General features: G+C 37.3%; 1 protein-coding gene across 1 annotated transcript; it reads right to left on the bottom strand.

The window, feature by feature from the left end:
• Positions 1–18,461: 18,461 nt before the first annotated feature.
• Positions 18,462–20,210, bottom strand: LOC107058483 (putative F-box protein At1g65770). Its single transcript, XM_015304253.1, has 2 exons — positions 19,188–20,210; positions 18,462–18,548 (listed from the first exon to the last, which is right to left on the bottom strand). The coding sequence occupies exons 1-2, from the start codon at positions 20,208–20,210 to the stop codon at positions 18,462–18,464; spliced, it is 1,110 nt and encodes a 369-aa protein (XP_015159739.1).
• Positions 20,211–22,416: the final 2,206 nt, after the last annotated feature.

Here is a 22,416-nt window from a genome sequence, read left to right as displayed (position 1 = left end):
CAATTCATGAAACTTGGCTGCGATTCAAGAAGTTGGTGCTCCAATGCCTAACTCATGGCTTGCCTGACAACGTGTTACTGCAGTATTTTTACTAAAGTCTTGATTCGGTAACAAGGGTGTTACTGACCAACTTTCTCCTGGAGGTTTGATGCAGCAACCTTTTGTGATAGCAGCTCAACTCTTAGATGGCATGACCACAATCAATCGGGCTTGGTACACCCGTGAAGATTAGGTTTCCCCGCTCACTTTTAAATTGACCAAAGAACAGATGGAAAAAGACCATGAGAGGGACCAAAACATGGACAAGATCATGACACAACTTGACATTTTGTCTAAAAATGTCATGGGAGCTGGTGCTCGAAATGTCAATGCCATCGGAGTTGGATGTGTGAATCCCGAAGAAGCCAAGTTCGAAGCATTGTATAATGAAGAGGTGAATTTCCTAGCCAACCAAGGTGGTTGCTACCATTCAAACTACCCGAGGTAGGGTGGTAACCAAGGTTAGAACAGGGATGAAGGTTGGAAGGATCGTGATCGAGGGTAGAGGGATCAAAATCCCAATTGGAAGGATGGGGAGAATGATAGGTATGTGCCTCCCCACGAACGCCAAAAGCCAAAGGATTCGGAAGGTGGCCGGTCTGAGGATATGCTTTCTCGTATTCTCAAAAAAGTTGAGAGGTCAAATAAGATTTTGAAAGAAATGAAAGAAGATGTTTCGACCCTTAGCCAAACTGTTACCTCCCATTCTGTCTCGATCAAGCAGTTGGAGACCCAAATTGGTCATGTCTCGCCTCATCTAAACCCGAGACAACAAGAAGGTTTGCCTAGTGATAGTTTGGCCAACCCCAAGAATGAGGTTTGAGTGTGGACTTGCGTCGTACCGCGACGTTAACTAAGGCGCTGCTTGGGAGGCAACCCAATTTTTATTTTTTTTCTTTTTAAGTTTGAAATAATGGTGTGTTCATTATGTAGGTCAAAGTGTGGAAGGTGTTCGAAAAGTGTAGGTTGGCGAGCCAAAAGTCCAGTCGGTGACTTACCGAAGAGGTCGGCGAGCCCGCCTTGGACCACCGTTGGACTCAAGACATGTTTAAATTGGAGTCTGTAAAACTCGGCGACCCTAGGAGAATATTGGCGAATCGCCAACCAGGTCGGCGATCACTACTTTATCCGTCGTTTGGACCTCCACAATAACTGGAGGTCCTGTAAAACTCGGTGAGGTAAGTGCCCATTCAGCGTGTCGGCGAGCAAGACTAATGTCGCCGAATGGGCGAGAACTGGACGATTTTTAAAGCCAAAAGTTCAAAAGTTAAAACTATTTCACTTTCTCTCACTTTTGAACTTCCCAAACTCACACCCGCACAAGATTTTCTATATTCCCTACATTTTCATCGTATTTTAGTCGTTGGATTTAGTTTCGGAGTTGGATTACTTTGCCGCCTAGCATTTCAAAGTATTTATTCAGCATCTAAGGTTGGTTTTCCGAGCCTCGAATTCATTTTTAGCATTTTTTACTCATTTGCAATTGATTTTGTCTTAGTGATGTGTGTTGGGCCTCTCTGATCGTAATGATATTTGTGTGTGCCTGTGTTAATTTGAATATCATGCCTGTAATGCTTATATTGTTGAATTCCCGAGTTTTTCAGGCTTTAAAATTGATTAAAATGGTGGGGTTGTGCTTGCATGTTATTGGGTCTAGTCGGGTGAAGTCTAACTAACCCGCATTTGTGCCAAATGATGTAATTTGCCCAATGATAGAGCGGTTGCCATCATTCTTAAGGGAAAAAGTCGTCAAATGGCCAAATTTGGTCAAACGAGGAGAAGTTTGAGTATTCTGGGGGCATGGGTGTAGTGGGTCTTAGATTAATTGTAAGAGTGCATGTTTTGATTTTGTTTTCGGGGGCTGCGGGGTTGAATTTGGGAAGTTGGGTTGAAAGTAGGCACGTTGGGTCGTTTGGCGAGCTGGGTCGAGCTCGCCGAACCACTCGACGGTTCGCCGAAATTCTCCCGATCGCCTTTAATTTTATGTTTTATCTTGAAATAGGTTCTGTAACTTTGGGCGAGAAGCCTGAGTTCGCCAAATGCACTCGGCAACTCACCGTAGGTCTTCCGTGATCGCCCTTTGTCTGCGCCCCTAATCCTAAAATGCATTATAACTTTTGGCGGGTTGATCTTTGCTCGCCGAAAAGCCCTTCACATCGCTTACATGCCATTTGTCTGAGTACTTTTTGAGCAAATCCTTTCGGCGGGCCCGTGGCTCGCCAAAGAAATTCGGTGAGTTTGTCTGCAACTACTTTTTTGTGCATTTGCTTGAATTGTTTCTAACTCTTTTTGATGTTTTTGTAGACATGGCTAGAGCAAAGGTTTCTGGTAGTGCCATGCGCCCCCGCAAGAAGGCTAAAGGGATAAAGATAAATAAGGATGCAACTGCATCCAGGGCAAAGGCCACCAAACTTTCCACAACTGGTGGGAAAGGAAAGAGCAAAGGGAAGGCATCTGTGTCACCGAAGGCCAGCTCCGACAGTGACGGTATCTACTTTGCTTACCTGACCAGTTCTGAAAGTGAGGGTGAGAACCATGAGAATCAAGGTGCAACTTCTGCGCCTGAGGAGGATGAGTCACTAGCAGCACAGAGGGCAGAGTTGCGATCCAAAGGGATGAATGATCCATCTAGGATCAGGACTCATCAGGACACCACTACTCCTCTTTCCGCTCCAGCACAAGTTGTAGTCCTAGTACCACCAGTACAGGGTCCTCCTCCAAAGTCTATGAATAGACTGAAGACCGAGAGGCTGAGGACCATTATCGAAGAAAAAAAGTTGTCCACTGATGGGGTTATTGACAGGTACCCAGAGATAATGAGTTGCCTAAAGTCACAGAAGTTCCAGTCGTTCACTCGACCTCGAGGTCCCTACATTCCTATTTGGATATGAGAGTTCTACACTGCCTACGGAGCACTGGTACCACAAAGGAAGAAGCCGGCAACAAAATTCAAGTCGCTTGACTACGTGGTTGTTAGGGAAAGAGGGTTCAGTGTGATTTTTTTTCCATCAATGCCGTCTTAGAATGCACTACGAGACTTAAGGATGACTATTAATACAAGATCAGGACAAAAACGCTGGAGAGCATGAAGAAGTGGTTGGCTCCGTTGATATCAGATTGCACTCCCAAGTGGTAGAGGTCGGAGCAGTTATTGAAAAGAAGGACCTAAATGTGGCAGCAAGGTATTGGTTTGTCTTCATCAGTAGCATGATCATCCCCTTAAAACGAGTCTATTTTTCGCCACGCCAAAGCAGCATGCCTAGGCTGTATCATTGTGGGGACAAGGCTGAACTTGGGGATGATAATTGCAAAGGAGATGCTCATGCGGGCTAAGCAGCGCCATACTTCCCTCCCCCTTACGGTGTTGATCACCGAGCTGTATAGACAGGCTCGGGTTCCTAGAGATGTGAAAGTGATTCCCATATCTTCTACTGATATCCGGACAATCGAGGTGGAGTATTTAAAATATGAGGCATAGAAGAAGAGGGCAGCCTCAATGGACTCTTTCCCGATTGTGGACACATACACATTACTTGTAGAGGCACCTTTTTCTACTCTGGCCCTTGGGCCTTCAGGTACATCCAATGATGTTCCTTCTGATACCCCTAGTTTCCCTGCTGCTACATTGCCTCCCAGATCTGCTGTTGTTGTTTCTCAATCCCCGCTCACTCAGGCTGCATTACTTTGGATGGGGCAGCTAGCCAATTCTGCCGATCGTCGTGCTGCCATACTGGAGGCCTCCATTCAGGGAATGATTTAGATAGCCTTTGTTGAAGCTGTGACACTCTTGAGCGCTGCCATTGATGCCCTTGCGGCTAGGATAGCGGTGTGTGAGCTTGGCTAAGGGGCCATTGAGAAGGTGACAACTCTAAAGGCTGACATTGCTATACTGAGGAGAGATGTGGACCAGCTGAAGTCCACCGTTATGTCCATGATTTTTGGGACGGTGGAGATCCCAGATATGCCAGTTGAGCCAGATATACCTTCGGCTACCACCGTAGATGAGGTTAGAGTTGATGAGGCAGCTGATTCCGAGTCTGAGGCGGAGACAGATAAGGAGATGCTTGGGGTTGCTGAGGAGGTTTCTTACGAGGGCCTTAAAGAGACTGAGGAGGCCATGATCGATGCAGTTGTGCAGACCTCTTTGGTAGATATGCCTTTGGCTGACCCTAGTGGAGCTGGTGATACTGTGGATGCGACTTCGGGTATTGATGCCCAGGTTTAGAGTGGTACACCGGGCAGTAATTCCCCGACAGACGGAGCGACTGTTTTGATAGAATCCCTCTTTACCTCCCTCTTTGTCTTATTTTTATTGACTTTTGGATACTTTATTGCTTGCATTTGAGGACAAATAACTTTTATTTTGTAGTGGGGTGAGGCCCACCTTTTGTGACTATTGTTCTGTCTATATATTTGTGTTTTTGAGCTATAAATTGTGTTTAGTACTATTTTTGTGGATGTTTGAGCTTGTGGCTCCTTGCTTTAATTGTAAATAATTTTTGGACCCTTCAAAAAATGTGCCACCTCTTGTTTGTGTTTGAATGTGGTTGTTCTCTTACAAATTTGAGTATCGATCTTGATCAATACCGATGACTTGAGTAGTGCTTATAATCAAACAAAAATAAATGTGCAGCTACGATGAGACCAAATGAAGTTGCATAGGTAATATATGGACTTTTGCATCTCGTTGTGACTAGCCAATTATTAAATTGAGTGTCTTGTGATGAACATTGCACACTAGTGAGAGTGTGGAGTCTTGTTTGACATTAGTGTCAATGTCTTGTGTGTGATGAGCTTACCGTGAACCATGTGTGATGATACCTAGAATTTTTCAAGTTGGTCTGGTTGACTAAGTGATGCAATCTCTTGAAATGAACTTAGGCAACTTTAAAGAGTGTGAAACAATTTGACATTATACCTCTTTTGTTGCCAACCTTGTGAGTGTGTGATTCTTGCTTGAACACCCTTTGAGCCTTACCTTTTTCTTGGAAGAAACTTGATGCAAATTGTGACCTTTCTTTATCCCTTCACCCCTTAATCCTCATGATTTGTGGTTTGTTTGAATAGCCAACTTAGGCCAAAAAAGCCTAAGTTGGGGTATGATGAAAAGAGAAGGTAAATCAAGAAATGCAAAGAAGTCCCCTTTGACCCATAGTTTTGAGAAAGATGGAACCTCTCCATACAAAAAAAAAGAAAAAGAAGAAAAAAATGAAAAAGCAATAGAAAAAAAAAAGTTGTGGAATAAAGTTGTGAAAATGCAAAAAGAAATGGGGTGTCCAACAGTCCATGGAAAGTGAATAATGGGTGACTTTTGAGCATGAGTGAAAAATGATGAAGTAAAGGGAAGAAATAATTGTTCATACCACATTTCATGAAGATTACATCCATTGAGACTAACTGACCATACATTTGCCCTCAGCCCCGTCACAAGCCTTGTTAAGACCTTTTTGATCTTGAGTGAGCTGAAACAAGTGTTGATTGGAAAATACGGGGCAAACCTATGGGTGGAATCATGCATTGTGTTCATCTTTGTGAGTGTGCGTGTTGATTGTGATTCCGGAGCTATTAATTGTTAAACCATTGTGTGTGAATATGGAATCATTCTTTGTGTGAGGGCATTTGAGTACCTTTGTTGAGTTTGAACTTGCATTTGAAGCAAGTATTGTGAGCTTGAGAATCTTTGGTAATGGTGAGTCACAACTTGAATCTTTGAGTGCAAAATTGATCCTTGCATGAGTAAGTTGAGTCTTTTTGTGTGCATTCATGATTGAGTCTTGTGTAGCACTGTTTGAGACATCCTTTTTGAACTGCTGAACTTGAGTTTTACTTGAGGACAAACAAAAAGTTTAAGTTGGGGGTGTTGATGAGTCCACAATTTGGACTCATTTAAGGCTTTATTTGGATAGGTTTAGTGTCCTGAAATACTTATTTTGTGCCAATAACTGATGTAAAATCCTTGTTTCTCAAGTATTTGGATTGAGGAACAAAGCATGAACACTAATGGGCAACAAGGAACAAGACAGCTGAAAGAACGAAGAAAAGAAGGCATATTGATCGCCTAATCCATTGGGCGAGTCACCGAGTGGCTATTACCTCGCCTAAAGTTCTAGTGTGTTATGCCTTGAAGGAGAAAATCAAGTCGGCGAGAGAAATGAGCAGTCGGCATGTCACCGAACGGTTCCGCGATGCTGTGTTGGATTGTCCAAAGTTACGGAACTTGAGGATGCTAAAGGCTAAAGCAAAAAGGCGATGGAACTGACCAAAGGGCGAATCGTCGAGTTGATTGGCGATCCCGACTTACTGTGCCGAATGACCCTTTGCAACATATTTTTGGCAACTATAAATACATTTTCAAACATTATGTATAATATCAAAATTTTATTCTGAACATTCATTAGAGTAATTTTTTAGTTTGAACTGAGAGTATTGAGACAATATTTTCCTTAGCTTTGAAGAATTGAAGTTTTCCATTTTTGAGAAATTGGAAGTGGGTCTTTGAGATTCTTCAACTTATACCTTTGTAAAGACAAAATTAATCTTACCCAGTTGATGGAAAGACAATTTGGTAATAATTTCTATCTTTTTAGGATGTCTAGCTAAAACCCATTCTTGGGGTGTGATTATGGGTTGATTTTAGCTTATGGGTATTGCTAATTGATAGTTTAAATGTTGTTTAGAAATGATTTCAATCAGTAATTGTAGTTTAATTTAAAGGGTTGTAGTTGCAAATGCAATTCTACCTTCGTGTTTTTGGCTTGCTCGAGAGAGAGGTTTTAAAACCAAGATTACTGAATTGATGGTCTGTGGGTATTGGGTTGTCATGGGTTTAGCTCGAGAGAGTGAATCCTAAATCCTTTTCCACATATTCAGCTCGAGAGAGTGAATGAACTAAAGCGTATGATGTTCTTAATTGTTGCATGTTGGTGTTCGAGAGAAACCAACTTGATTCGGGGTAAATTGTTCGAGAGAAAGTTTATCCCCACTAAAGTCTAGCTTATTCACTGATTTACAGCTATTTACTAACAATTGCAATTACCCATTTGTCTACCTTAGCCTATAATCCAATCACATCCCAAGAACATGTCTCATTAATTATTAATTTGTGTTATTTGCTGTTGTTGTAGCTGATAGTTAAAACAAAAACCCCCCATATTTGACACTTATGTCACCTTTAATTTGAAGTATGCTTTTATTCGTAAATGTCTTTACATATGATTGACTTGGACATATTCATACTTTGCTTTTGATTCTCAAACACGTACCACTCCCTGTGGGATTCGACCCCAACTCATTTAGTTAGGTTATATTACTGACTAACAATCGTTGGCACTTAGTATTTGATGAAGTGTCCTGATATGTGAAATCAATCATGACCTCTGCAATCGGGTCGTGACAAGTTGGTATCAAAGCCCCATGTTCATCGGTCATACTTGTACATAGTTAATGTCGAGTAGAAACCTAAGGATCGGTGCAAAGAAATCGGTATCCTATCTTCGAGAGGCTACAAGGCATCATTAGGATGATTCTCTCTTTTACATCATTATCGTGCATTTTTTGTTTTATTGGTTTCCTTGGAATCTCATTTATTTCATTCTTTTTCCCAGGATGACTCGTACGTGCGGCTGTGTGGTGGGGGTGATCCACTTAGGCCCACATATAAAGCCCTAGATTGGGGTAGAGGAAGACCTAGACGTTGTGTTAAGGCTAAAGCACCAACTAGTGATAGACAGAGGACTCCGAAGCTAATGGATTCCTCCTCAGTCGGTAGGATCGGGGCCATACCATCCACCACCTAGATCAACAATGGTTCCCAAGTTATGGACGGCCATTACCCAATTACTTGAAGTATTAAGGGGTGTGCAGCATGCCTCAGCTCCAATTGCACCAGCATCGTAGTGTTAATCTATGCGATTAGGCATTTCAACTTTCAAGTTAAGGCCTAAGTTTGACTTTAATCAACATTCTGAGTAAATGAGCTCAGATGAGAATTCTGTCAGCGCGCTTAGCTCTGAAATGTTGAGTTTGGTCTAAAACGAGCCTTCATTTGGATCCCGAGGCTTCCAGACTAATTCCAATCCTCCTTGTAAATTTTTGGCTTTAAATAGAGTTGGGTGTGGGACCCATATTATGTGAAGACGACCTCGTATGGAAATTCTGACTACTCTATTAAGTTCAGGTTGTTAATTTTGATTGGTTTACATATCTCATTTATGTGCATGGGGTTCCAAACCAATCCCGAGTCCTCGGCAGAGCTCGATTGTAGAATTCTCATGTAAAGATTAGAGAAATCAAAGGATTATATTAAATATTATAATTGTTGAGTACATTCTCCTTATATAGGGTGAAAATTGTAGAGTCCTAAGTTAGCTATACTTAGAGTCCTACTACAATACCTATTATTACTATAATTGTAGAGTCATGAGTTAGCTATACGTAGAGTCCTACTACAATACCTATTATTACTATAATTGTAGAGTCATGAGTTAGCTATACGTAGAGTCCTACTACAATACCTATTATTACTATAATTGTAGAGTCATGAGTTAGCTATACGTAGAGTCCTACTACAATATTTATTACTACTATAATAATATTGCCAATATGAATAATTTAATCCTAGTCAACTTCAACTAGTACAAGAAGTATCAATCTAGTCGATATAAGTGAGATAATCCTAGAGTGACTCTAACTCTGTTGTACACGTTGATTGGACCAGGTTGTTCAACTTGTTCCATATCTTTAGTTTCCTTTATCTTCAATACAGGGGATTTTGCTAAAATTTCTGGTGCAACCGTTTTTGTGCCCCTAGGTTTAATTAAGAGAATGTAGCTTTTGCAAACATGGCTCTGCTTAAGCAAGGACAGCCAGCCAGGCGGTTGCCGCTAAAGCGACAATGGCCTCACTTTTGCGGCCAGAAGCTCCCAAAAGTGAGGCACGCCTCTCTGAGTCATGTCGCTTAAGCGACGTTAGCAATCGCTTTAGCGGTCATCGACATGTCTTTTAATGAATGGTTGGTCGCGATTTTCAGCCTTGGTTGGATTTTTATTTGGCGATTTCTCCTCCGTCTGAGCTCCGATTTCAGTGATCTGAAGTCCTAGTTGATTGTAGAGGTTGTGGCTACTTGGGTTTGTGATTTGAAGCTGCTAGAGAACCTCTGTTTGAAGTGAATTTGTGAGTTTATAGGTTGCCTTGGCTGAATTGTTAACTATTTTCATAATTGTTTGATGGTGTGGCAGCGTTCACAAGTCGTTCGTAAAAGAAAAACTCCAGCCTTATGATTTGGAGAACGCGCAGACGACCTACAGGTAGGCTATGACTTCCTTTCCTTATAAAACTGATCGAAATTGCAAATTCATGTTGATTAAAGTGAATTAAAGGCATGTACTTAGTTTCTTCTCTTCATAGATACCATGTTTTAGGATTAATCGCCACTATTTTGGGGGTAGTACGATGCTAGTTGGGGTTTCATGTGTGTTGTTTGTATGCTTTGTGAATTACTTGTGTTGCTACTTGTTATTTGAAGCATGGTCAGCCTTAGTCTAGGATATACTAGTGTTGACTTAGACTCGCGAGCCTTGTAGCTTTATTTTTGTCTCCGACGTTTCCTCGAACGGACTATATCCTTGTATACTGAAATAGCAGACTTGGATTTGATAGTATGAGCCTTAGCCTAGGTGTTTTCACAGCTTTGTAGACTTTCGACCTTCTCTCTCTATCTCTACGACTCCTGTGCGTTACCGGAGGCTATGTGCTTTCTCGGGATTGGAGTGTTTCGGGATTGGAGCCTTTTGTGATCCTTTGTGAGTGGACGTCAATGCATGGTGGCTTGGAGCCTGCTTGAGATCCTTTTCAGAGTTGACACGCCCTCTAGTCACTCCTGCTAGCTACACAAATTACACCTTTGAGAGTGGTCTCACTGGCTGGGCGGCCTTGATACTGTCACTCTTGCTAGGTGGGCTGTGAATTGACTAGTTATGACAGTTACTTAGGCTGAGAGCCTAATTTTTGGTTCGTGGTACTCTTCTCTAAGAAGACTAAGCTATTTTGTGTACCTGTTGGGCTTATAGGGTGTTTGGGTTTTATTTAAATTTGCTTACGAGTGTACCTTCTAGGCTTATGGGGTCCAGTTAGGTTTAGTTTAGTTGTACTTAGATTTACTTTCGGTATCCTTATGTGCTTTATTTCATATCCATTTGACCTTTATTTTTGTCTAGATTCTATCTTTCATAGTGATTTTACCTTTCTTGCACAGTCAACCTTTGATGCATATTGAGTACCTTTGTTTTGGTACTCATGCTACACTCTACATCTTTCTTGTGATGCAATTCAAAGTACTAGCTACCAACGGTGATAGTTCGTGCCATCTTTTACAACTTTTAGGGATTGGAGACAAGGGTGAGCACTTGGCGTCCTAGATCAACTTGTCTCCTTCTGTATATATATGTTACCTAGTTATTTGCCTTTGAGACGGCTAGGTCTGGTCCACTTTTGGGACTTATATTTGTTCATATTAGACAATTATGTAGTCGTGACTTCCAGGTTTTGGGAGGATTCTATTTTATATATGTTTTGGTTTGCTTCTGTTTCTGTCTTATTTTTATTGATAGTGTTAATTTTTGTTTAGCTCTACTCTTATATTCACTAATTATCATTTTGGGTATGGGTAGACTTACCTACTGGTGGGTCATAGTAAGTGACATCATGACTCGAAAACCAGTCGTGACAGGGTCAACCTGCCACAACGGCTCCACATGTCAAGGTTCCACCAACACCCGCCACTGTCCAGTCAGTTATTGTGGTCGGAGCTATGCCGCTTAAGGAGCAGAAGATGCTCGGAGTGTTCTTGATACTGACACCTTTAAGGTTTTCTAGTGATTAGAGAGGATGCCCTTGAGTTTCTCACGACTTACCATAGGTTATACACTTTGGGACTAGTGGAGTTGAGAGGAGACGACTTCACTGCATATTATCTCGATGGGCCATCCAGGCAGTGACGACATTCTTATTTAGTGACTAGGACAACTTGGTCGTTGTTAGTTTCATGGGTTGAGTGGTATTCTTGGCCAAGTTTATTCCATGGAGTGTTAGAGACAGACTTTGTGATCAGTTCTTGAGGTTGGAGCAGGGCTCCATGACTGTGTCAGAGTATGAGACATGTTTCACGAGCTCTTCTGCCATGCTACAATGATATTGCCTACAGAGTATGAGAGGTTCGATTATTTGTCCATGGATTGAGGATTCAGCTGCGGATTGAGACTGATTTCATGGTTTCAATGGGCCATTCTTTCTTAAATGTAGTTAACCATGCATGTACTATAAAGAAGCTCTGTCGCGAGGCCCACGAGGGTAACGATAAGACAACTCGGCATCAGGGTAGCTATAATGGGTCCCATTCTAGGCCAAGGACTCATATGATAGACATCGCTGGTGGTTTCAGCAGGGTCAATCCATCCGGCATGTTTAGGCCTCGCTTCAGAGGGTGACTGGTACAATCACGGTGATGCTTGTATGGGTCAAAGTTTAAAGGGTTCGCAGTCAGGTGCTTCAGGTCGTGGTGCCTGTTATTTTGCAAGCCTATCTTCGTAAGGTTGGTATGAATGTGGAGAGTTTGATCATTAGTCTAGAGAATGTACCTGACGAGGGAAGATTGCACTTGCTCCACATCCAACGAGACCAGTTGTAGTAACAACTTTTCCAGCTAGGGGCGGTGTCCAAGGTCAGGACGAGAGAGACGATTATTAGGAGCTCGGGTGGACCAGGGAGGCAGGTCTGGTGGTAGCCTTGGGGTCCAAACCAACCATGTCATTATCCCAAAATGGCCTTTCCAAAAGTTGATGGAACTAACATAAATCTCATCCGACGTTAGGTTCTCTGGATGTTGACTTATGTCAACTCTTCCACTTCAAAAACCTCCAAAAGAGAAAAACTCCTACCAAACTCTCTTGAATACAACAAGAAAGCTATGGGTAGAGGCAAAACAGTAAAAGTACATAAAAACACGCAAATGACCACGAGGTCATTACACAATTTTTTATAATTACTTTAGTAAAGCCAATTGTTTTAAGAAAATCAAATTTTCATAACTCAAATTTAGATCTACTAATTTCAAATTAAATCAATTTCAATATTTTAGAGAAAATATGGAGATTTATGTAAGGATAAGTGTTCAAGATAATTGTGCAAAAAATTAGTTATTAATAATTTATATAAATTAAAAACACACATTCATAAATTAGTTTCAAGACCTATTTTTATGAAACTATATTTTCATAAAACACTGTTATAGTTGTGTTTAAAAATAATGCTACTAAAATTTAGGAATTATAAAGTTCCGTACATTTAGAACACATGTACTTAGTTACAAAGACTACTTTTGTGAAATCATATTTCTACAAAATACTCCTAAGAGATAATTGCACAAAATTCAGATTGCAGAACTAATAAACTTTTAGGAGGTAAGTTTTATTTACATTTATTTTAAAAAAAATCTTATTAGTAGGAGTTTCCATAACAACTTTTATCTGCTATATTTTTTCACTTTGTCAGAGTTGTAGGAATTTTTAAATTCAAAGGGAAAAAGTTCTCAAATATATTTGAACTTTGACCGAAATTGCTGTAACAATATCGAACTTTGAAAAGGACCTTTTACCCCCCTTACACTATTTAATAGTGTAATTTAAAGGTATATATGTGCCCACGTGGATATCATAAATATTGCATCATTATAAATAGTAACGTGTCCACGTGGGTACATATATACCTTTAAAATACATTAATAAATAGTGCAGGGGGTAAAATGTCCTCCATAAAATTTGGTATCGTAAGAGCAATTTCGGCCAAAGTTGAAGTATTTTTCAGATCCTTTTCCCTAAATTCAATAATACATTTCTAAAAAAGAATTTTATTTTGACTAAACACCAAGATAAAGATGTAAAAATTTAATTCAATACTTATACTTTTGAAGATGTTAATTATTATATATGAAACAAATACCCAAAACAAATCATCTAACCTAACACTAACTCCAATGCTATCACCTACATATCTTTAACTTCCTCATTCAGCGTTCTCCACGTGCATTATCACATAGAATAAATTTAACACCCCAAAGATTCTAAGCTGAGACTAGAGTCATTTTTCATTTGTGTATAAGGTTGTATCATCTGATTCTTAAATTTCGCTTAGGTGTTAAGGTCAATTTTTTAGTATGGAAAGAGATTCGTAGATGAATTAAGTTCATAAGAATCACCTAGCACAAAGTTGAGTTGAAAGCTTCCTTACCGATTAAGTTTTAATATAAGATTCTATTTGGGTCAACTTCAAACTACCATATCTCTTAGCATATGAAGAGTTAGGTGACCCATAGCCTATAAAATTAAAGGTATTTGAGTCTTCTTTCGAACGCTATCAAGTTTGCATCAATTAGAGTTCGAATTAAAAAGGTATGCCTACTTTACTGGATATTATCTTTTCAAACGCTGGCCGTGCATCCGAGGCATTTTCCGTGCACTAGCGCATCGAGGCAACAACTTCTGCCTTCCTACATGATTTTGAGACTTTTTCTGTGTGGGCGGGCGCGTCTAAAGTCTTTTAACCCCCCCCCCCCCCCACCCCCTTCCAAAGACGTAGTTCAACTTCCTAGTTCATAAATTTATCCTAGAAAGAGAAGCTTTCAAGAAACTAACTTCCTCTAAGGTTCATCCATCATCCAAGGTAAGATTTGACCATAAAGCTTCATAATTTCTTCATCTTAACAAGAATTAATAACTTCTACTCATGAAATTCATAGATTTTCAAAACAAAAAAAAACTCCTCAAGAACTCATCTCCAAGGTTCAAGAAAGGTTTTGTGGTTCTTCTTCTTCTAAAATCACACTTTTTTTCGGCAATTGGAGTGATTAAGGCATGTAAGAATTCTTAAATTTTCAAGAATTCAATTCTATGATTAGAGTTTATAAGCCCACTTTCAAATTCACCATTTTTATGATTCAATTAATGAATTCTTGAACTTACTAATGATTATGGGTTTTGACTGTTGTGTTTCCCTTTATGTTGAGCAAGATTTTTCCATTGCCATGTCCATGATTCTTGAAGCTTATATATTAAAGCATTATTGTTTAGCCATTATATTATTATGAAAGCTATTTTGAGAATCTACAAGTTGTACATATTCTAAAAAACTTTCTCATGATTTGACAGATATGTTTTATGATGTAGATTTCAGCTAAGTTCCTAGACTTTCAGCATTGTGGTGAGTCCTCCTCGCATTCAGAGGACTTCAGTTATAAGTTAGTAGATTTAATTCACTCCAGTTGTGTTAGCTTTCAAGCAGTCCGGGGCCATGATAAATCATTTTATTCAGTTTAGAGGCTTTCATACATTAGTATTCAGTTGTAATAGACTTATTCTTGAACTCTATTTCAGCTATGTTTTTAGTCTTTAGCTTCGGCTTCAATTTTCATATGATATGCTTAGATATGCTATGCCAAGGATTAGTTTGGGATCATTTGTCGTTCCAAATACTGTGTTTCGATTAGGGTGTAGACCCGAATCGTGACAATAAATACCACAAAAAATCATATTCAATATGTAGTTTTTTTTAGCATGTGATGCATCATATTCGAAAGATTTATTTTTTCATACTAATTGCATATATTAAAATAATGATATTCACTAATAATAACAAACAATAAATTTATAACAAAGTTAGTCAAAGGATTTTTCTGTTTAAATTTAGATTTATTTAAAATTTATAATTCAAAATAATATTATTTAGATTATTGGTACATTAAATGAAAAAGATTAACTAAGATATCACGATAAAGAAATTGATCTATAAGAGAATAATATATATAATGTGATGTTATTTATTCATTAGATTAATCTGACCAATAAGATAAATAACGAAAGAATACATTAAAAATAATTAATTAATAGATAATGTAACAATGATATGCAAAGAATGGAAAGAGAAAAAATATTTAAAATATTTGATATAAAATTTGAGAATGTATTGAAAAAATTTAAAATAAATTATAAATCTTATGCAAGACTTGAAGCTAAAATTCAAAAGTTGCGTTGTAAACACAAATTAATTATTAATTGCACTTTATATTTTTGTAACAACAATAGTAATAACAATAATAACATAGTCATTATTATTTTAAGTGTGGGATTTGAGAAATATAAAATGTACTAGGACCTTATTTTTATCTATCTTTGTAGGATAAATTTTGTTTCTGATAAACCCTAAGCACAAGACAAAAAGTCAATTCTCACTAAAGTTTTTCTACTTGGTTGAAAATAAAGAACATATTTTCTTCTAAAAGAAAGAAATATTAGTCACAGTAAGAACAAGAAAATAGTAAAATAATATAGAAGAACTTATTTTGAGATTTTTTAGTATCAATAATTGATCTATTAGACGAAATTTTGTTTATGATAAACCCCATATCTCTCCATTCCCCTCCTTCAACTTTGCGAAACTTTCAAGTATCATTAAAATAGATGTGATCAGGCTGCACTCCTACGGCCTTAGAAGAGTCTATATGGCAACTGCTATACTCAGACTTTAGAAGTCTTACCGTCACTGTTAGGTCCATCTAGCTAATTCCTCACATTCAGAAAATTGAGAAATAATAGTGCACCTGATACATCAACTGGATAATTTTCTCAAGGTAAAAGGATTATCTAGATATTTAGTCAATAATAAATAACTATTTCAAATACTTCAGATTCAAGAAAAGTACAATTGAAATTGATTAAAAAAGATTAAATTTAAAAAACAAAAACAAATTGGCCAAAGCCAAATTAAAGCAAGAGCTAGCATTTTTAATCCAAAATGTCAGAACAATGCTATAACCCAAGTTTGTGGACGAATAAGTATACCAAAGTGTCGGAATAAAAAGATTGAATTTTTATATCTTCAAGACTTTAAACCGGCATATTTCTAACACCCCTTCTATCGAACTCTGTAAAATTATCAGTACAATATATGTGATTAGGCTTCAGGCCTATAAGCTTAGAAGGATCAATCGAAGTTGAAGCATTACACCCCAAAAATGTTGCTCTATCTCCCAAAAATATTGATCTATCTCCCAAGGGTCAATAATATTTGCTTCTCCTTTGAAGCATTACACCCCAAAAATATTGTTTTACTTCAATTAAATTTCAACACTGCATTTGGAATTTAAAAAACACTTAAAAACTTGTTTTCACTTTCACTATATTTTTCTTTTTTTTTGAATTCTACTCTAATTTTTTTATTTTTATAAAATGACCGGTCTATTTAGATTGTATTACATGTTTAGATCATATTTCATATTTTTTAAGGAAAAGTACATTCAGACAACTAAATATCATTTGCAAAACCTATTAACCAAATACAGTTCCATCTTCAACACAAGCTAACTAAAAAAATTCCAAATAAAGTGTGAATATACTTGTAATGGTAAGTAGTATCTCATATATGAAATATAATATATGACATTATCTATTATGAGATGTTATTCTTAAGAGCAAATTTGTATATTTCAAATAAATTTAGTCAAGTTGGGTGATTTTACTTGTGGTATAAATTTAGGACAAATTACAGAAATCACATATTTTTAAGGCAAAATTACAATTTATCCCTTAAAAGGTTATAATTACAGAAATCTCTCAAACGGATACAATAATATAAGCGTTGATACATTAATCTGATGCGTGAGATACATTAACCGTTAAGTAAGATACATTACATTTTATACATGATACACTAATCTGATGCACGATATACACTAATCTGATACGTGAGATACACTAATTTGATGCGCGAAAATGAGGGATTTTGGAGATTTGTAAAACTTATAGGGGATAATGGTAATAAGTAAACTAAAATGCGGGATTTCTGTAATTTTTCCATAAATTTAACCATATTTAGAAAAAGAGGAATTTTTGCATATGACCACTTAAAAATAACTTAATTATGCTCCATAGTTATAGTTTGTTAATTATGATTCGTAGCTACATGTTATAGGGAGGAGAGAGATTAAGAGAGGGAGGGAGAGGCTTGCGAGAGAGGGCAGAGAGTGTTGAGAGGCAAATTGTATATGTATGTATGTCAAATAATTATAAATATGTAACTGATATACATATGTATTTATATATCTAACGAGAGAGATTAGGAGAGGAAAGAGAGAGGGGAGAGAGAGAGAGCAGAGCGTGGAAAGAGATGAACAATACGTGTATCTGTTAGATAATTGTATATATATAACTAGTATACATACGTACTTATACATCTGGCGAGCGAGTTGGGAGAGGGAAGAGATAGGCAAGCGAGATTGGGAGAGGGAGGAGAGAGGGCAAAGAGTGAAAGAGGCTAATTGTATTTGTATATTTGTCATATAATTGTATACGTATATATATTTAATTTGTATTTGATGATTTGTATTTGTATATGTATAAAAGAGGAGAGAGGCGAGAGAGAGGAAGAGAGGAGAGGGGCGACGTAATTACAACTAAAATTAAGTTGTGAGCCGTAATTAATTCAAATAACTAGTATATGTTTGCTTATCTGCGTAATTTCCCCTTAGATTCTAAATATTCTTTGCAAAAAGTATGTCAAGCACAACTCCAACTTGAAAGTATTTAACGTTCCAGTTCCATATATATAGTAATAGAAGAGATAACTAACTATACATGCATTTTTAGCCAAACAATAGCATTAACATGTGTTAGGAATGACAAAATCATCTAACAAATGAAGAGAAGAGCAGATTACATATAAGGAGTACTGTATTGTTTTAATCATCTAATCAAAATTTTAAAAAGTATATCATTTCGGATAACCCACCTAAGAAATCAATACCTCTATGGGGGTAAAACGTAGGTAAAGAAAAAGTCTTGTTATTAACAAATTGATGCAACAAAATACTAGTATTGCTCGCCACTAATAGATCATATTTCAAGAGGAGTGGAAGGATGTAGTGGTATTTATTCTCCGACTACACGATGAGAAAAGACATTCATGAGCTCCTCTTCTTACCGTTAAGTGGCTTTCACTCCTTACTAATAGTCCAGTACTGGCACTGAACTGCGGGCGCTACTGCAAGGTTACAGCTCCCTGGCCCCTGCCTATAACTTACAACCACTAGGCATAGAAAATAGATGTGTAAGAAGTTATCCATCACTTGCAATCTACTAACCTCATATACTCCAATATTTTGCAGGACTGCATGTGGTTACTCCAACAACTGAATAATCCATCGATAAGCCATACGTACAGGGAGGGAAATGGAGTGGAGGACAACCTAACAAAGATAGGTCGCAGTGCAACTTTTTTGATAAAGTCGCGGTTACTGATACACCACTTGCTTTTACTCTTGCAGTATTAGCCAAGGATTAACAAAGACAATACCAACGGAGAATCATCTTCTACCATGGCTATAGCTGCAGATTCACAGCAGTTCTTGTACTCACCCCACTACCCCTTTTCGTGTAACAAGCCACAGGATCAACCACAAAACAGAGCTGCAAAATAAAGGAATTACATCTGACTACAACTATAATTTTTAGGAGCTTCTAGGCTGTAAGTTCTATACTCTACTTGCCGTAAAGATTCATGGCCCTTTCCACTCAACATGAAAACTTTTAAACAGTGAATAACAATTTCAAAGTAGTTACAGTCTACCCGAGCTACCCTCTGATGTGTATTACCAAGTGCTAACCATCTTCGAAAGGCTCAAAGTTTAATAAAATTTACTCTTTAACCTCCAAAGTGATAAACACTGACACTTTGCACACAAGTTCGAATCACTGAAAAATTCTAGCAATTCACAACTAAAATTACATGCTGGAAGGAGAAAAAAAGCAGAAAGGAACATCACATTAAAGAGGTGTATTTGTATAGTGAAAATCACATGCCTAAATCATTCATAAGAAGTATCATTAAAATTTACTTAAAGAAGATTGAAATACAAAACATGAACATACAGACACGATTACAATCAAAGAAAGCAAATAATTCTTAAAACTTCATTTTGATAAGACAGAAAACATAAATAAATGGCCAAAACTAAAAGGCGAGAGAATGTCGTGGAGGTATGTGCAATTCCCCTTTTGATATCACAATGATGGGATAACCCAAGATGGCATACAAATAGGACTAACAGAAATGCCCGGATAAAAAGATTGAATTTTTCCATCTTCAAGACTATAAGCTCCCATATCTGTGCCATCTCCTCCTTCCCAATTATCAGTAAAATAGATGTGATTAGGTTTCACTCCTATAGACTTAGACGCGTCAACTGAAATTGATCCATTCTTCCCCAGAAAAATTGCTCTATCTCCCAAGACTCTAATCTTTTTTGCTTTACTTCTAATTAAATCTAGTTTCCATACTCGAAATTTATAGGTCTTCAATCCATCAACAGTATCATAGTTACAAAATTGTGAAACAAGTAATAGTGCACCTGATACTTCAACTAGATAAAGCTGCTTTAGTGGACCATAATTGTTTTTCTGAATAACCAAATGGAGTTCATAATCCTCATCAATAACCCAAACTCCAGTAGAAGTAATCACATAAAACTGTCCATTAAAGTAGTGGATATCCCATAATTCACCAAATCCATCAACATCATAAATTGGAGTCCAAAAGAGATCACCAGGTTCCCAATAAGCCAAATAACTTTTATGCCTACTATACGATATAATCACAACATAATCAGATGATAACGAAGGATTAGCAGATAACATAATTTTATTGATAGACACATAGCTACTTTCATGAGTTGGTTCCCAATATCTCAAGCCAATATGTGGAGGAAGATGAATTTGAGCATGTGAAAAAGGATGCAATAACTTCATTTCTCCGATACCTCTATATTCGAAGGTAGCAATCCATCCCATTGTTGAAAAACATTCTCGATCTTTAGCTTCTGGGAGAAATACTCGCGTTATTTTCTTCTTAGAAAGAGAGAAAAATTCTCGGTAATCATTGTCGTCGTCGTCTTTTTCAGCAGCCAACATAAGCAATGGAAGTTGTGGGAATGGTCCATCAAAATTTTCTTTGGTAGCGGCAATTCGCCATGATTTACAAACAACACCAAATACAACGAAATCATCAATAACCGTAACACGATTTGCTATTGTAACAAGTAAATCGTATGGAAGTAACGACCAATCCGCCATAGCTAGGGCAAAAGAGAAGAGCGATTTTAGTTTTAGGGCTTTTGCCTTTGAGGAAATTTATGTAAGCGCGGGCAAAAGCAATGTATTTATTAGGTTGGGGGGACAATTAAGATTTAGGTGGATTGAGTTAAATTTGGGATTATAGTAAGTCAAGATTTAATTCAATTTAAATTTATTTGGGTTGAAACGGATCATAAAATGGGTCAAGATTTATTCTAACTCAATTTTTACTAATTTTTATTTATTTTATTAAAATATTAAGTACCTATTAAGATGATTTTCTTTCTTTATTATGGCTATATATAACATATCAATTTTTTTTAAAGTTATAAATATTTTAACAAATTTTTTCATGAATCAATCTGGGTAACATATCAATCAAATTTTTACACATAAAATTTAAACGGATTGGGAAAGTTGGGTTTGATTTTGTCACTCCTAGTAATAGGTAATTCTATCTACCAAACTTCAAAATCAAATATCCAGTATTGGCATTGAATTGCGAGTGCTTCTGCAGGTTAACAGTTTATCCTTAGAGTTGTTCAAAATAGAATCAAAATTAGTTACTCCAATCAATAAAAATGTTTTAATTTATCGATTATGGATTATTGGTTTAGTAGTGTCGATAACATTTTTTATTTTTTTATATCATGTTATTTGTTCTTAATGGTTTGAGGTTTTTTCTTAACGGGTTAATCAATAACTCGATGATAAATTAATAAATTATATTTATACCATTCAGTATATAAAATTCTTTTATTTTTTACAGTCTCAAACCCTCGGTTATTCAACAATTTGCTTTTGAGCAAGATTTGATCTATCAACTTATGTGCATGGTTCATTTGGTTTGTCATTTTGTTTCTAAGTGAGTTTCAATGATTTTTTTTGTGTCAAATCTTAATGGTTAAATCGACAATGATCAATGACCGATAAAACGACATCTCAATAATTTTATAATGATTTAGCATGTCTACAAATAGATAGCCGATAAACTTCAAATCAAATTTAGTCGATCGATGCACCACCTTACTTTTCTTTGCCTTTTCCCATAACTTACAATCACTAGTCCATTATTTTATATACAGAGTTGGGACTTCAAGCCTAACTTTAAAATTAAATATCTGAGAATGACAATTTCGTACTTTAGACATTTGAGTTTGATGATCAGATTGATAGTCATGAGGACTGTAATGCTTAATTAACTTCAAGCAGGAACATTCCAAACAGAAAAAAGATTTTCCAAAATGTAAGAATGAAGGGAGGAAGACAATTGACCTATTGCCCTTCTTCGCCTAATTGTAGGAAAATCCTTACATAAAGCCCAAATAAACTTTGAACTCGAGGCTTAGTGTAAATCACTTTTTTTGTAACACCTCAAAAGTAGAAAAGTTGAGTTGGAAAATAAAAGTTGCAAAAAAATTATTGGTGCAAGTTTGTCTGAAGTCAACTACGGACCGTACATAGATCTATGATCCGTGGATGGCAGTCGTAGATGATGTCCTGGAAGTTGGGAAAATGCGATGAGATTTCATGGGCCAACAGGATGGTTCGTGGATGGTACTACGGCTTGTAGATTCCTGTCGTGGTTGTGGTTTTAGACTTGGTAAAATTTTGGTGCATTGAGTTAAACGATCAGCTTGTACAAGTCATACAAGGATTTACGACTCATAGTCATTGGCCCATGGTTGATCTTCAGAAACTTGAACTTTCAGTCATTGAGTGTACAGTTGGCTAGTACGGCCCGTAAAAGAAACTACAGACCGTACATGGCTAGTCATGGTTGGTGGCTTGGACTTAAGAGGATTTCTAAGCTTGAGTCCTACGAGAAGGTTTGACGAGTCGGGTGATGGTTGACAGGTCATGGAAGGTTGTTCGTGGTTTGAGTTCAAAATGTTGAGTTTTCAGTAATTGATCTACGGACGACCAGTATGGTCCATAGAAGGATGTATGGATCGTACATGGTGTTGTAGAGGTATTCCGACAGTTATTTCTCAGGGTTAATTGGATTTTTTCTACTCTTTTAATATTTGTATTACGTCGTTTCTAGACTATTCCTAAGATCTATAACAATTTCTAAGGCCAAAACCCTCCACATTCACTCTCAAACTACCTATCTTTCAAGTCTTAGTTCGTCTTCACTCAAGTGCGACTAATGCTATAATAGGAACGAAACTGATACTTCTAACTTACGAACTTTACCACAACA

Source organism: Solanum tuberosum, unplaced genomic scaffold (assembly GCF_000226075.1).
Source record: "Solanum tuberosum cultivar DM 1-3 516 R44 unplaced genomic scaffold, SolTub_3.0 scf00019, whole genome shotgun sequence".
NCBI classification, from domain to species: domain Eukaryota; kingdom Viridiplantae; phylum Streptophyta; class Magnoliopsida; order Solanales; family Solanaceae; genus Solanum; species Solanum tuberosum.
Note: the sequence above shows the minus strand (reverse complement) of the source record. Positions and strands in the feature narration are given on the sequence as shown.